General features: G+C 51.8%; 5 protein-coding genes across 5 annotated transcripts; 2 read left to right on the forward strand and 3 right to left on the reverse strand.

The window, feature by feature from the left end:
- Positions 1-87: 87 nt before the first annotated feature.
- Positions 88-1,418, reverse strand: CTRU02_206332 (programmed cell death protein 2, C-terminal domain containing protein; the record flags this gene model as incomplete). The annotated part of the gene is made up of 2 exons (XM_036728072.1): positions 88-1,209; positions 1,302-1,418. 2 exons carry the CDS (start codon positions 1,416-1,418, stop codon positions 88-90), a joined length of 1,239 nt encoding a protein of 412 aa, XP_036580186.1.
- Positions 1,419-1,997: 579 nt separating this feature from the next.
- On the reverse strand, positions 1,998-3,310 carry CTRU02_206333 (T-complex protein 1; the record flags this gene model as incomplete). The annotated part of the gene is made up of 2 exons (XM_036728071.1): positions 1,998-3,005; positions 3,059-3,310. 2 exons carry the CDS (start codon positions 3,308-3,310, stop codon positions 1,998-2,000), a joined length of 1,260 nt encoding a protein of 419 aa, XP_036580185.1.
- Positions 3,311-4,464: 1,154 nt separating this feature from the next.
- Positions 4,465-6,301, forward strand: CTRU02_206334 (prenylcysteine oxidase; the record flags this gene model as incomplete). Its single annotated transcript, XM_036728070.1, has 3 exons — positions 4,465-4,579; positions 4,685-5,205; positions 5,258-6,301. The coding sequence occupies 3 exons, from the start codon at positions 4,465-4,467 to the stop codon at positions 6,299-6,301; spliced, it is 1,680 nt and encodes a 559-aa protein (XP_036580184.1).
- A 1,171-nt stretch (positions 6,302-7,472) lies between these two features.
- CTRU02_206335 (vid27 family protein) lies at positions 7,473-10,115 on the forward strand (the record flags this gene model as incomplete). Its single annotated transcript, XM_036728069.1, has 2 exons — positions 7,473-7,491; positions 7,684-10,115. 2 exons carry the CDS (start codon positions 7,473-7,475, stop codon positions 10,113-10,115), a joined length of 2,451 nt encoding a protein of 816 aa, XP_036580183.1.
- A 975-nt stretch (positions 10,116-11,090) lies between these two features.
- CTRU02_206336 (trehalose-phosphate synthase) lies at positions 11,091-12,795 on the reverse strand (the record flags this gene model as incomplete). Its single annotated transcript, XM_036728068.1, has 3 exons — positions 11,091-12,003; positions 12,056-12,428; positions 12,492-12,795. The coding sequence occupies 3 exons, from the start codon at positions 12,793-12,795 to the stop codon at positions 11,091-11,093; spliced, it is 1,590 nt and encodes a 529-aa protein (XP_036580182.1).
- Positions 12,796-13,739: the final 944 nt, after the last annotated feature.

A 13,739-nucleotide genomic window follows, 5' to 3' on the forward strand; every position in this document is an offset into this window, starting at 1 on the left:
TTCCTCATCATTCCTGCGTGTCTATATAACTTTTGGCCTCTCCTTTTTTTTTTTTTCCCTCCCAGTAAACCTGACATGCTTATGCTTTTATCGCTTTGCAAGCTCCTCCCATTGAACACCACACCACTCCTCCAAATATCCGTCTCCACCAACCTCGACTCCTCTTTGTTGGCAATCCGCCTCGCAGACACCCACGATAATCGTGCCCCAATCCATACCCTCGAGCGATAACTCCTCAGCCTCGAGTTCCGTAATGGCGTGCGGCGTCATCTGGACCTCAAACACACGTCCGGCACCGCAGTTGCCGCACCGCGGCAACTTGCCACCAGAAGCAGTAAGGGCCTTGCCCACGGCGTCGGCCTTTGAGTACAGCAAGGGCACGCCGCCATACTCGTAGCGGATGGCCTGCTCGGGATTCTGAGCCATGCGGTCCGCAAACTTCTGGAAGATGGCGTCCATAGATGATTCAAAGACGTCCTTAGTGTCCGTGGACCCGCCCGCACCTCCCGCACCATCGTCAACTTCCATTCGCACGTTCTGCGGCACCGCCGCAGGCTCCGGGTCCAAAGTCTCGAACTCGGCGTCCGCAAGGTAGGACAACGGGTAAGGCTTGGGTTGAGCCGATACCTCAGGCCAAGGCTCCGAGGGCGGCGGTGGGCCGGAGGGTGTCTGAGGGTTGTTGAGGGAGAGCGTTTCGGCGAAAGTCTTCGGGAGGGATTCTGCCGTGACCTCCGGCTCAGGCTTGGCTTCTTCGGTAGGCTTGGGCTCGGAAGGCTTTGAGAAAGGGTTGGAGGATGGCGCAGTCGTGCTAAAGGGGCTGCTTGAGGAACCGGTGCTGAAAGGGTTCGTATTGCTGGCGAAGGGGTTGGCAGCGCCTGAGCCGCCACCAAACAGCGCGCTGCCAAGGCCGGGACCGTCGTCTTTCTTGGGCTCCTCCTCCTTCTTCACTTCCGTCTTCTGCGCAGGCTGTTTCTTCGAGGAAACTGAAGGCGCGTCCTTGGATATTCTAACTCCTCTCAGGGCGCGAATGCTGCCTTGTTTGCGCCGACAGGAGGGCCTGCGGCATGCAAAGACGTACAAGCGGCGCTCGTGGCCGGGAAACTTTTCGGGGAGCTCGCCGTTAAGCTGCAGAAGCTGGACCATGATATCATTGCAGATCTTGCAGCGTGCGAGAGCCGCAGACGGCGGTTGGTCAGGGTTCAACCAATCCTGAATTAAAAGCACCATGTCAGTCAATTGTTTAAACAGATGTTTGGCGGGGTGACTCTGATTTTGGAACTGAGCTGTCGCGATGTACTTACAGGTCGACCGCCGAGACGGCTAATGGTGTCCTCATCAGCATCCTTAGTGGCGTAACCAAGAAGGACATTTGTCTCGGTAAACTCCTGCTCGGAGGAATCACTGTCGTAATCTGCCATGGTTTCGGGGATGTGGCATGCAATTGCTGGGTTGGGCTGTGTACGTGGGGTCAAGATTTTCTGGCTCTCGAAATATTCGATGCGGGGCTTATCTTATCGCACCGGCTTCCAGCGAGGGGTCAACGCTTGCCACTCGTCTAACATCAATCACTGGGAAAAAGTCCATAAAACCACGCAACGTATACATCATGAATGTTCTTCGTAAATGGATATCATTCCAGTTCTCAGCTTTTGACAGGTCTAAGAGCAACGCCTTTTGTCTACCATGCCAATACTTTACAATGAAATCCGTTCAGCTCATTACTCCTCAGGTCCGTCCATACCGGGGCCTGGGCCGCCTTGTCTACCCATCTGTCTTGCCTTCAGCAACTCGTCGCAAAGCAGCAGGTTGGATGCGATGCTGGAGCTGGAGGCGATGCAGTTTCTCAACACCCTGAAGGAGTCAAAGATACCCTCAAGCTCGGGGTCCATCGGCTCACCCGTCGCGAGGTCCAAGCCCACAACGTTGCCATCGGCATGCTCGTCTTGCAGAGCAGCAACTGTGACATGTTAGCTTAGCTGAATCAAGAGGAAGGTTAATTACTCACGGGCATCCTGGATGTCAAGACCAGCGTTGGCAGCCAAAGTCTTGGGGATAATGAGAAGAGCATCAGCGAACGCCTCGACACCCCACTTGGCCTTGCCCTTGACCGTCTTGGAGAAAGCATCGCTCTTCAGGTGCGCCGCGCAAGCCACCTGGAAGGCGCCAGCACCTGGGACAACGCTCTTGTCGACAATCATGTTGTAGACGCTGCGGAGACCGTCGCGGACGGCGTCGGTAACCTGGGTGATGGTGTGTGCGTTGGGGCCCTTAATCAGAAGGGTAACAGACTTGGGGTCCTTGACCTCCTCGATGAAGGTGTATTTCTCCTCACCCAGAGTCTGCTCGTAGACAAGGCCAGCCCATCCCAGAACGTCGGGTGTCAGGTCGTCAACGCTGTTCTGTGCAATACCGCCGCAGATGAGCTGCAGTCTTTCCATGTTTCTCCTCTTGGCCCGGCGCAGGGCAAGGATGCCGTTCTTGGCCAGCACGTCAAGAGACAAGGGGTCAATACCCTTCTGGTTAATGATGACAAAGTTCTTGTTGGGGTCGTTTCCGCAAACCTCCTTCTTCAGCTCGACAATCTTCTTCAGCTTAGCATCGACGAATCTGCGCTCGCTCTCCACCAGCTTGTCTCTCTGCTCCGCGCTGGAGTAGAAGAATCCGGAGTTGATCTCAGTCTTCTCGTACTCCAAGCTCACGTTCATTGTAAGAATGTAGGCGTTCTCAAGGCGCTTCGGCATATCGGGGTGGCGGGCACCGTGGTCCAAAGCCAAGCCCTTAATCAGCTGGGTATCGGAAGCTGTCCGGTGCTGCATCTTCATAATCTCAACCATGTGCAAGTCGGGCTTGGCGGGTGCCTGGTAAATAGCGAGCACGGCATCGACGATATCGGGCGTAAGCTTAGCAGCAAGGCTAGAGTTGAGCTTCGTGGACAGCGATGTGCGGGCAACAGAGAGGAGAAGCTCGCGGTCAACCTCCTTGTCAAGCTTGAAGCCGTCAAGGAACTGTAACATATTAGCCCCCTGTATTCTTGTTCGTTTTCTGACTAAAGACGCACCTTGAGTGCCTCGTTCTTGGCAATCTCGAAACCGTCGGTGATGATTCTGGGGTGCAGTCCTTCGGAGATGTAACGATCCGCCTGCTTGAGAAGCTCGCCAATCAACAAAACAGCGGACGTCGTGCCATCGCCGCAAATGTCGTCCTGAGCAGTAGCAGCTCGTGCAATCATGACGGCGGTAGGGTTTTGTATTTGCATCTCTCTGAGAAGAACGTTTCCATCTTTTGTCAACTTGATCTGTTCGAGGCGCATTAGCAGCGGTCCAGGGGAAGAGGGGCGGTAAGTCGCACTTGGCCGGCGCCGTCAACAAGCCTACGAAAATGTCAGTGATAACTATTCCATGAAGAATACGGCGTGCCTACATCTTGATGGTGCCCAGAGGGCCGAGGTTGGACTTGAGGACATCTTGCAGGCCTTCACCAGCGCTGATGTTGACCTTCAGGGCTTCACCCCGCCGCTACTTGAATGATTAGCAACACAACCCAAAACGGCAGAAAATTGCAGTGCGCACCCTGGATTCGGCCTTGGGGTTGAGCAGTTGAGCCGCGGACATTTTGGCTGAAGGTCGTCTAGAGGCTCGTGAGGGGGTATCGATCGGTAAGTTAATTGGATTAGCGACCTGGCGTGGAGTGTTCTCGAGGGTTGACCTGGCCTGGGGAGCTTCAGGTGCGGGACCTGGTGGTGACTTTTTTTCTGCCTCGAGGTGGCAGGCGGTCAGTCAGTGGTAGAAGGTGCTGGCTGCTGGCCGGTGCCTGGCGTAGTCATGCCCGGTTGATGAAAACGATGTTTAGATGTATATACCCACTTGGGTCAATAAATTGCATATGTATATAGGGAGGTCACACCTGTCAGAACCTGACGACATGTACTGTGGTCTGTGCATCATTAGCTAGTGGCCGATGGCTACTGCACGGCCGACGGGAGGCAGGGACATTGGGGGTGTTTTGGGGACCACCTGAATGAAACCTCCACTTGGGGATTCAACCGCTGCTTTATCGGAGCTGTCTAACCGCCATGCTATGTACCTTTGGCTCGAAACTACGGCTCTTCTCAAATTAATTAGGATTTTTCTTTCCAACCGATTATCTTGCAAACCAAAGATCTCCGTTTTGGCTCTTACATAGTTTTCTTGGTCCTGATGATGCTTGCCCTGTCCACCTCCTGAGTACTCAATACCCCCCGGTGACGCTAATAAAGCGGCGGTTTGTTTACTCACCCTGAGTCTAATTCATTGGGGGACCACCCGGGGATACGAATTACGAATCTCATTCATGCTCCCTCCCATCCGCTTTATCCCCAAAACATGTCTTGAATTTCGTCCGCCTTCCTTTCATTTTCATCACTCAGTATTCTAGTTGTAACATCGCATTCTAAGTTCGCATTGTTGGACAAGCCTACGCTACGCAATGTGGGGGTCCAAGCTCTCTGCTCTGCTCTCCGCGATCAGCTTGACGGGGGTCCCCGCGACCGAGGTCGAAGTCGCTACTGTTGACAGTAACGTCAAGCAGGTCGCAATCATTGGTCCGTGAATTTTGCCCGTGTTACGCCCCCAAAAACTTCAACACGCTTAATGATTTCTCGATACTCATTCGTCTCTTTGAAGAACATTACTGACATCTCACTCAGGAGCTGGAGCGGGTGGTTCTAGTGCAGCTTATTACTTGCAGCAATATGCCGAAGCAGAGGGTCTTCCGGTCAATATTACCGTCTTTGAAAAGACCAATCACATCGGAGGTCGAACTTTGACTGTAGAGGCGTATGACAACCCGCTCGAACAAGTTGAGCTGGGTGCCTCCATCTTTATTGAAGCCAACCACATTCTCTACAATGCTAGTCATCGTTTCGGGCTTCCATTGAAGGAGCCCGAATCTGGCAGTGACGGTTTCCTGGGTATTTGGGACGGAGAAAAGTTTGTCTATACTCAGGATGATAGTTCCTGGCAATGGTGGAACTTGGCCAAACTCTTTTGGAAGTACGGCTTGGCTCCTTACAAAGCGCAGAAGCTCGTTCAGTCGACAGTTGATACCTTTCTCAAGTTGTATGAGGCGCCTCACTTCCCTTTCAGATCGCTCACTCAAAGAGCCTTCGAGCTGGATCTTCTCAAGGCAACTTCTGTAACCGGAGAACAATTTCTGGCCAACAATGAGGTACGTTTGACAAGCCTTGGACATCTCTGTGACAGCAGCTCATCTCGTGCAGATCGGCGAATTATTTTCTCAGCACATTATCCAAGCAGCCACTCGCGTCAACTATGCTTCAAACTTGAAGTACATTCATGGCCTTGAAACCATGGTCTCGATGGCTCCGGAGGGCGCTAAGCAAGTTATTGGCGGCAACTGGCAGATCTTCGAGACGATGCTTCGGCATAGTAATGCGACTGTCAACCGGAACACTCGGGTAGCTTCCATTGAGCTCAAGTCCGGTCCCGCAAGCTCCAAATATTTGCTCTCGACTCAGAACACCAACTCCGAAGTTGTTGCCGATGCCGAACAATATCCCGTCGCCTTTGACAATGTTGTTATTGCTAGCCCTTGGCAATACAGCGACATCAGCGTCGCCGATGACTTGTTCCAGCATAAGATCGACGAAATCCCTTATACCAAGCTCCATGTTACACTCTTTGCATCCCCATTCCGTCTGTCTCCTGAGTATTTCGGTTTAGCGTCCGGGTCAAAGGCTCCTGACACGGTATTGACAACCCTGACTCTGGACGAAGAAGCAAAGACTGGAGCCGAGGGCGCTGGAAAAGCCGGTTTCTACTCCATTAGCACACTGAGAATCGCTACGAACCCCAACACCCTTAAAGATGAATTTATCTACAAGATATTTTCTCCTAACAAGGTCACAGCTGAATTTCTTTCAGAGCTTCTTGGTGTTAAGGTACCTGAGAGTATTGTACCAGAAAAGACTGCCGAGAGCAGTCAGAGCACTGTCGATCCCATCTCATGGTATCACCCGCATGTCTTCAACTCGTATCCTATCGAATACCCTCGCGTCACCTTCCAGGACCCTATTCTAAGAGACGGCCTGTACTATCTCTCTGGAATTGAGAGTTTCATCTCTTGCATGGAAACCAGCGCGCTTATGGGAATGAATATTGCCAAGTTGATTGCTGAGGACTTTGTGAGCTTCGCTAAGTCTGCCCAAGAGGAAGGGGAGAAATTTGAGAAGGTTGACATGGATGAAGCTCAAGAGGTGCTTGGGCAAACGGATGAAGAGGCTACCACTCCTGACGAGCTGTAGCCTTATCAGATTTTCTTTCTGGCGCTGCCATTTTCGGGTCAACAATATCGAATGTTGCGTTTTTTGTTTAAATAGGTTCTCAAGAAGGCGCAAACAAGCAATAAAGGGCGTTTCGTTTCATGCATGAGATTCAAAGGCAATGCTTTTTTTGACAACTAGGTAGTCCCTGGTATATCTTGGCCGGTAGAAGCAAGTTGGAAAGAAGACTGAAAGCTTGGTTATGATATCACTTGTTTCAGAGAGACTCAAATTACATATCATAAGTCACTTGACGTGCTTGAGTGAGATCCATGTCTAGTTGAACCGTTTGTGCTTCTGTTTTAATAGTTCTCAATCAGACACGTTAGGAGCAAGCAAGGTGTCTGCAGGTTGAATGCTGGACCAGCTAATGTCGTTTGAAGGTGAAATGCGTGCAGGCCGCAGCTGCATTTCATAATCTAGTTTGGGCACTTGCATTTGCATATTTGAAAAGTGATGCTCAACTCAAACGGGCGAGCCCATAACCACGGTTTCTAAGAGCCATGATACGTCACAATCTCAAATGTGATGGCCCCAACAACTGCACAAAGCTTAACTCTGATTTTCATTTAAGCCAGGTGTGTGGATCCTGAGAGTTAGGATATTTTGAGGGTGGATTTATGTAATTTTTTTTTTCTTAGTACAGTGAAGCCAAAAAGTACTCCTAGGCGCAGCAACCTAGCATGAAGTAAGAAATTCCAGATCATGGAAAGATGTACACACCACAGTAACCTGCAGTGTTAGTGAAGAGTGAGTAAAGTGAAGGCCGTTTGGGCCTAGACCGCTAGACCCACCCCTGCCGGGGCCCCACGTGATACCCCAGTCCTTGTGGCTGACGTATCCGCAGGTTGCTGTGGCGAGAAAATTTGGAGGAAAAAAGGGACGTGCACGGCCATAATTTACTTCACCCCTCCATCAGTTGGACCGTGACCCCCCAACGCAGGAAGCTATTGTTATGACGCATTTTCTTCCCCGTGGTGCCTGATCTCTTCTGTTCTGTGGCCAAGGTCTGGGATTTTCCGCCTCTCTTTGTCTCTCATTCATCTAAGTGGACGGGAATGCTCTGTGAAGATCCATAAATACTGGCAGAAGCTCTCCGGTCCAGTCTACGATCTACCCGCTTTCATTACAAGCCCCTCCCTTCAACTTCAAAATGTTTGTCCTCAGAAACGGTAAGTTTACCCCGCCACTCAACCGTCGCTGATAACCTGTTCTGCCACCACAAATCGCACGTTAAGTTGTTGGTTGGGCCAGTTCGTCATCACCAGGTTTCGGCCAACGATTTGGCCGCTCTCCCACTTTTTCTTACCCTTTGCGCCATCTCAGCTAGTCACATTTACACTGACATTTTTTTGCTTTTCTAGTTGGCAAACTCATCTTTGGATCCAGTAACCAAGAGTCCCTTATTGAGCTCCCCCAAGGACAACTCTATCTTGTTCGTCCGCTTTCACCCAAAGGCTACTCCGAGCTCATCTTCAAAGACGCCGCCGCTCGTATCCGACGAACCGCGCAGGATTTCCAGTACCAGCTGGTGATCCAGAGAGTATACGAGGAAGGAGAGGCTGAACTTCTAGCCGAGGAAGAAGGAGAGGACGCCGAGATTGACGCACTTGCCGCCGCTGAGAGAGACGAGAAGACATTTCTGCTTGACGAGGCCCTCCACTTCCGAGTTGAGTTTCGCGAGGGTTCTGAGAAGGTTCTTGCTTGGCGGGATCTGAGCGGTGACACCGGCGACGTTTACGAGTTTGTTTGCGATAACGTCGTGTCTCCTGGTCAAGTCGCACAGTTCGAGCGTATCGCAAAGGAGTGCCAGTACGAGCGCAAGTACCGCAAGCCGCATACCACCGCTTCCGACGCGGACCTTGACCAGTTCGAATTTCAAGACGAGCAGCCTATTCCTCCCGCGAGTCCCATCCACAGTCCGTCTCTGACCAGGTCGATCGACTCGGCCGACGGTTTGTTTGTGCCCCAGACTCCACCCAAAGCCGCGAATACATCTGCAAAGAGAGAAGAGACGCCTGTCAAAACGCCCGTCAAAACGCCCGTCATGCCCGAGAAGAAAAAGGATATGGGCCCGCCCAAGTCTGCCGAAGCCCCACCTGCTCTCAGCACGTATGCCGCCGAGAGCGCCGAGCTGCACTTCTTCGACTTCCCTTCAGGCTCCTTCGTCCAGCAAGACGGCGCAGTCACTGCTACTGTCACTGAGGTTGGCAAGTGGCAGTACTGGCTGCAGATTGAGAGCGAAGACCGGGCATGGCTTGGCATCCCTATTGTGGCCGATATCAACCCAGTCTTCAACTTTGAATTTCTCTCATTCATCTTCAATCAATTCTCACCTGACGGCTCAGCTTACTCATGGCTTCTTCGTTTCAAAGACCAGCCGACTCTGGAGCGTTTCCAAGACGCTCTTCTTCGCGCCTTGTGGGAGCAGTTGAACGAGACAAAGTGGGAGAAGATCAAGGAGAGGGAGCAAGAGTACATTACGGATGCCTTCAACGATTTGACGATGGAAGATAGGCCTGAGGAAGAGGAAGAAGAAGAAGAAGATGACGAGGACGATGCTCAGCGAAGTGAGCATTACGACAGCGACGAGGAGGAGGATGATGTTGCTACGAAGGATGAGGATGGCAACGTCAACTCACAGCTTGCTGTTGGTTATAAGCATGACCGCTCTTTCGTCGTCCGTGGATCCAAGATTGGTGTTTTCAAGCATACCAACAGCAACAACCTTGAATTCTCAACCAACATCTCAAAGGTTGAGACTCCCAAGGGCACATTGTTTAGCCCGAAGAAGGTCATGCTTCATAACGAGGACCGCAATATGATCCTACAGAATGAGGCAGACCCGAACAAACTCTACCGCATGGATCTTGAGTATGGCAAGGTTGTGGACGAGTGGAACGTACATGAGGACATCCCTGTCCTCAACTTCGCTCCGGAGAACAAGTTTGCCCAGATGACGCACGAGCCTACCTTCCTCGGTATCTCGAAGAATGCGCTCTACCGTGTCGATCCTCGTTTGGCCGGCTCTAAGCTGGTTGACTCGCAGCTGAAGCAATATGTCTCGAAGAACGACTTCTCTGCCATTTCAACGACGGAGAAGGGCTACATTGCTGTCGCTTCCAACAAAGGTGATGTTCGTCTATTTGATCGTTTGGGTATCAACGCCAAGACTCACATCCCCGCCCTTGGTGAGGCTATCATCGGTCTCGATGTCTCTGCCGATGGTCGCTGGGTCCTCGCCACCTGCCGGACATATATCCTCCTCATCGATGCCATGCAAAAATCTGGCAAGAACGAAGGCAAGCTTGGTTTCGAAAAGTCGTTTGCGGCCAACGATAAGCCTCAACCGCGCCGTCTGGCTCTCACCCCCGAGCACGTCGCTCAGTTTGCCCATGAGACCGGCAAGCCCGTGTCGTTCACCCCGGCACGTTTCAACACTGGCACAGGCGCCGAGGAGACGAGCATCATCACGGCCACTGGACCGTACATCGTCGAATGGAACCTCAAGAAGGTGCTTCGCGGCGCCAAGGCTCCGTACCTCATCAAGCGCTATGCCGAGGAGGTCAAGGCCGACGACTTCAAGTACGGCTCTGACAAGAATGTCATTGTCGCCCTGCCTAACGAAGTTAACATGATCGGCAAACAGGGCCTTAAGAGGCCCACTCGTGAGAGTATTGCCGGCCCCGGATGGGCGAGACTCAGCATGGGACGCAGAGATTCAGGGCGTATCGGCACGCCACAAAGCGGACGGTACAAGCTTGGCAAGGAGGACATTGTCGCGTCGCCGTTCTAATCTCACTTAGTAGCGATTGGGGTACGCAACCTCTCCGGTTTTGTCATGTCATGTTTGATGTTCACGTTGATGTTGGAAGTCGCCTTTCACCGACGACGGGCGTTTTCTTGGACTCTTTTTTTTTTACAAACGCGAGCGCGCAACGCGAGGGGGAGAGGGAAGGGGGGAGAATAAGAGGGACGGAAATGGATCATTCAGCATCAAAGGAACACACATTTGCTTCATGTTTTACCCCATTAACCTTTCGCTTTCCTTTCTATTCTTTCCGCAGCCAAACAGCTGGGAATCCTCTTTAGATACCTTTTGAAAGCCGAGCCGACAGAGACTTTTCTTTTCCGCGTGTGTAGCTGGCAATGCAATCCATCCTCTTTTTTTTTCTAAAGATCTTGCTGAGTTTTCGGAAATTGTTTGCTTGTTTTTTCTAATTTGCCTTGTTGCCTGGTGCCGTGTCTCTTGACCTTTTCTTCCTAGTGATTGACTAAACATGAGTTTGTTTGAATGTATTTGTGATAAATCGAGTACATGTCGCCAAGATCATACACATCAGGCAGAGGTTCTCGTCAGATAAGTAGATAGTCTAATGCTAAACCAACATAAACTCGAAATACATAGCGGGATAAGAGAGGTATTGACGAGATGTGTTCCTGTGTGTGATCCCGCCCCAACACCCCGTTCCATCCCTCTCCCTCTCGACACAGGACGTAAACCTTTAAATAAAAATGAAAAAACAAACTCCGCTAGGCTCGATGCCTTTCCCAACCGACAATTAAGATATGATTTCGCCTCGCTCATGTGCAATCCTTTCCCAAAGAGCTATATGCCTTGGTGATGAATGTTTGTAATCGGTACGATTTGCGAGGTCGGGTATGTATGTGTGTTTATCTTGTTCCTCATGCTTTCATCAAAACGCTGTCCTTTTGACAGCTTGCGAGGCGGGATAAAACGAAAATGTGTAGTAGGATGTACAATGAGCCGTTACGCTTCTTGCTTCTCCTGCTTCGCCTCCTCAGAGGTATTGCCCTTGCCCGCCAGGTTTTGGGCGCCTTCAACGGCTCCTTGAAGAGCCTTGCTCACCTGACCCACAACATTGCCACTGATGTTTCTCAACGTCTTTGACTGCATCGTCTCGTGGGAGAGGCGGGTCATCTCAGCGACGAAGGACTGGCCCCACCAGGCGGACGTGTACTTGAAGACATAACGCTCAAGCTTGCGGTAGTTGGTCTCGCGCTGCTCGGGTGACATGGTAACGGCGTCGTGGATGGCGTTTGCGAGCTCCTCTGTGTTCCAGGGGTTGACAATGAGGGAGCCATTGAGGGACTGGGCGGCACCAGTGAACTCGGACAGAATCATGACACCGTGACGCTCGCGCTGAGTTGCGATGTACTCGTATGAGACCAGGTTCATGCCGTCACGCGTTGAAGAAACAAGGCAGACGTCCGAGACGGCGTACAGAGCGGTCAGTTCGTCGAAAGAGACACTCTGATGGAGGAAATGGATGGGCATAAATTCGATGGTGCCAAACTTTCCGTTAATACGACCGACGAGCTCGTTGACAACAGCACGGAGGTTTTGGTACTCCTCAACGTCCTGGCGCGACGGAACGGCAACTTGGACGAGGACGATCTTACCAATCCATTCAGGATGCTCTGTCAGGAAAACCTCCAGAGCATGGAGCTTCTGCGGTACGCCCTTGATGTAATCAAGACGGTCAACACCAACAATGAGCTTGACGCCGTTGAACTTGCGCTTGAGCGCTTCAATACGCTCCTGCACCTTCGGTTTCTTGAGACCCTCAACGAACTTCTCGGGGTCGATACCAATGGGAAATGCGCCCACAGTGACGAATCTGCCATTGTAATCAACGCCATTGGGAGTTGTGGGAGTTCCACTGGATTCCTGTTAACTCAAGGACATGTGTGGATGGAGAGAGCTTGACATACAGAATACGAGAGCAACTGCTCAGAAAGTGGCGAGCATAGTCGTAGGTGTGGAAACCGATGAGATCGCAGTCGAGAACGCCAGTCAAGAGTGCTTCACGGACGGGAAGAATACGGTAGATTTCTGAAGAAGGGAAGGGCGTGTGTAGGAAAAAGCCGATCTTGACATTCTTCTTGGAGTCACCAATCTCTTCGCGCAGCATCTCGGGAAGCAGCATGAGATGGTAGTCGTGAACCCAGATAAGGTCTCCATCCTGTACGTCCTGTACAACTGCCTTGGCAAACAGGCGGTTGACTTCGCGATAGGCGCTCCATGCGCTCTCATCGAATGTAATCTCACCGGGGTGGTAGTGGAAGAGGGGCCAGAGAATGGAGTCTGTAACGGGCGGCTGTTAGTTCGGAAGACAGATACTGTTGAAATAGGAATAGTTTTCCGTACTGGAGAAGCCATTGTAATGCTTGTCGGCGAGCTCATCATCAATGAAGACGGGATGGGCGTTATACTCGTCCTTGAGACGCTGCTTCATGCCGGCAATCTCACTCTCAGGAACCTCGAGGCCTGGCCAGCCGTACCATTGGAAGCTTGTGGTTTTTGACAAACCGCTGAGGCCGGTAACGAGACCACCAGAAGACATGGAAAAGGAATAACTGCCATCATCGGAGCGCTTGATAGTGATGGGGAGTCGGTTGGAAAGGAGCAAGAGGCGCCCAGGGGCGGTGTCTTCGTCGACGAGGGCAGGCATGGTGAAGATGCTTTGCCCGGCGGTGCGGTTGTGGCGAAGAGTGGAAGAAATTCGAGGACGGGTTCGGAGAGTGGGAATTGGGGAACAGCAGCTGATGAGCTTAGTGGATGTTCTGGTGGGTTGGGAAAAGATGTTAGCTGAGTCGCGTTGTCGGGCTGGGATGAGCTTGCGGGGGAATGGAGGGGTAATTGTAGGCTCGGCTGGCTTAGCAGTACTGTAAAGCAAGGTACCCAATGCGATAGCGACGCAACACACAGCTGAGGGCTTCCTTTTGCTATTGTTACTTTGCAGGAGAGGGCAAGACAAAGCTTAAGATAAAAACAAGCTTCCTTACCCTTTGAGTTGCTAGCTACTGAAGCTGAAGCTGATTGCTGCTTGGTGCTTGCTGGCAATCGTATAGTGAGGCAAGCAACTGACGTAGGTATAAGCAGGGCGAGGGCGGGAGCTGTTGATGGGAGAAAGGGCAGCAGCACTAAGTGGCTGGACAACAGCGGACTGAATGCGTGGAGAGGAATGTCACAAGACAGCAAGCAGTGCAAATACGATGCAGCGCAGGTAGCAGTTTTAGAAAGAAAGAAGAGAGGAGGAGGAGGAAGAAGGAAAACAAGATGGAAAGAAACGGAAGAAGGCGGCTTGGTCGGCGGTTGGCTAAAGGTGCCCTTTTCTCACACCCAATTACCCGTTTGGCAACAGAAGGTGACGGAGCTGGTTTCTCACTGGGTACAGCCCAGGGTGTGGCAAGGCAACATGTGAGGTGAGGGAGGGATTGGAGGGCGGGGTGTTGAGGGACATGGGCAAGCAGAAGCAGAATGAATGCCAATCCGATGGCCTGCAGGTAAGAAAGAGCAATCCAGACCCTGGAGCTCTCCCGCAGAAGTCAAAGTACTTACGTCGTGGTGTTGTAAGGCCATCAGGGAATGTACGTACAGGTTACTCTCGGGGAA

Source organism: Colletotrichum truncatum (genome assembly GCF_014235925.2).
Source record: "Colletotrichum truncatum strain CMES1059 chromosome Unknown Contig_0003, whole genome shotgun sequence".
NCBI lineage: Eukaryota > Fungi > Ascomycota > Sordariomycetes > Glomerellales > Glomerellaceae > Colletotrichum > Colletotrichum truncatum.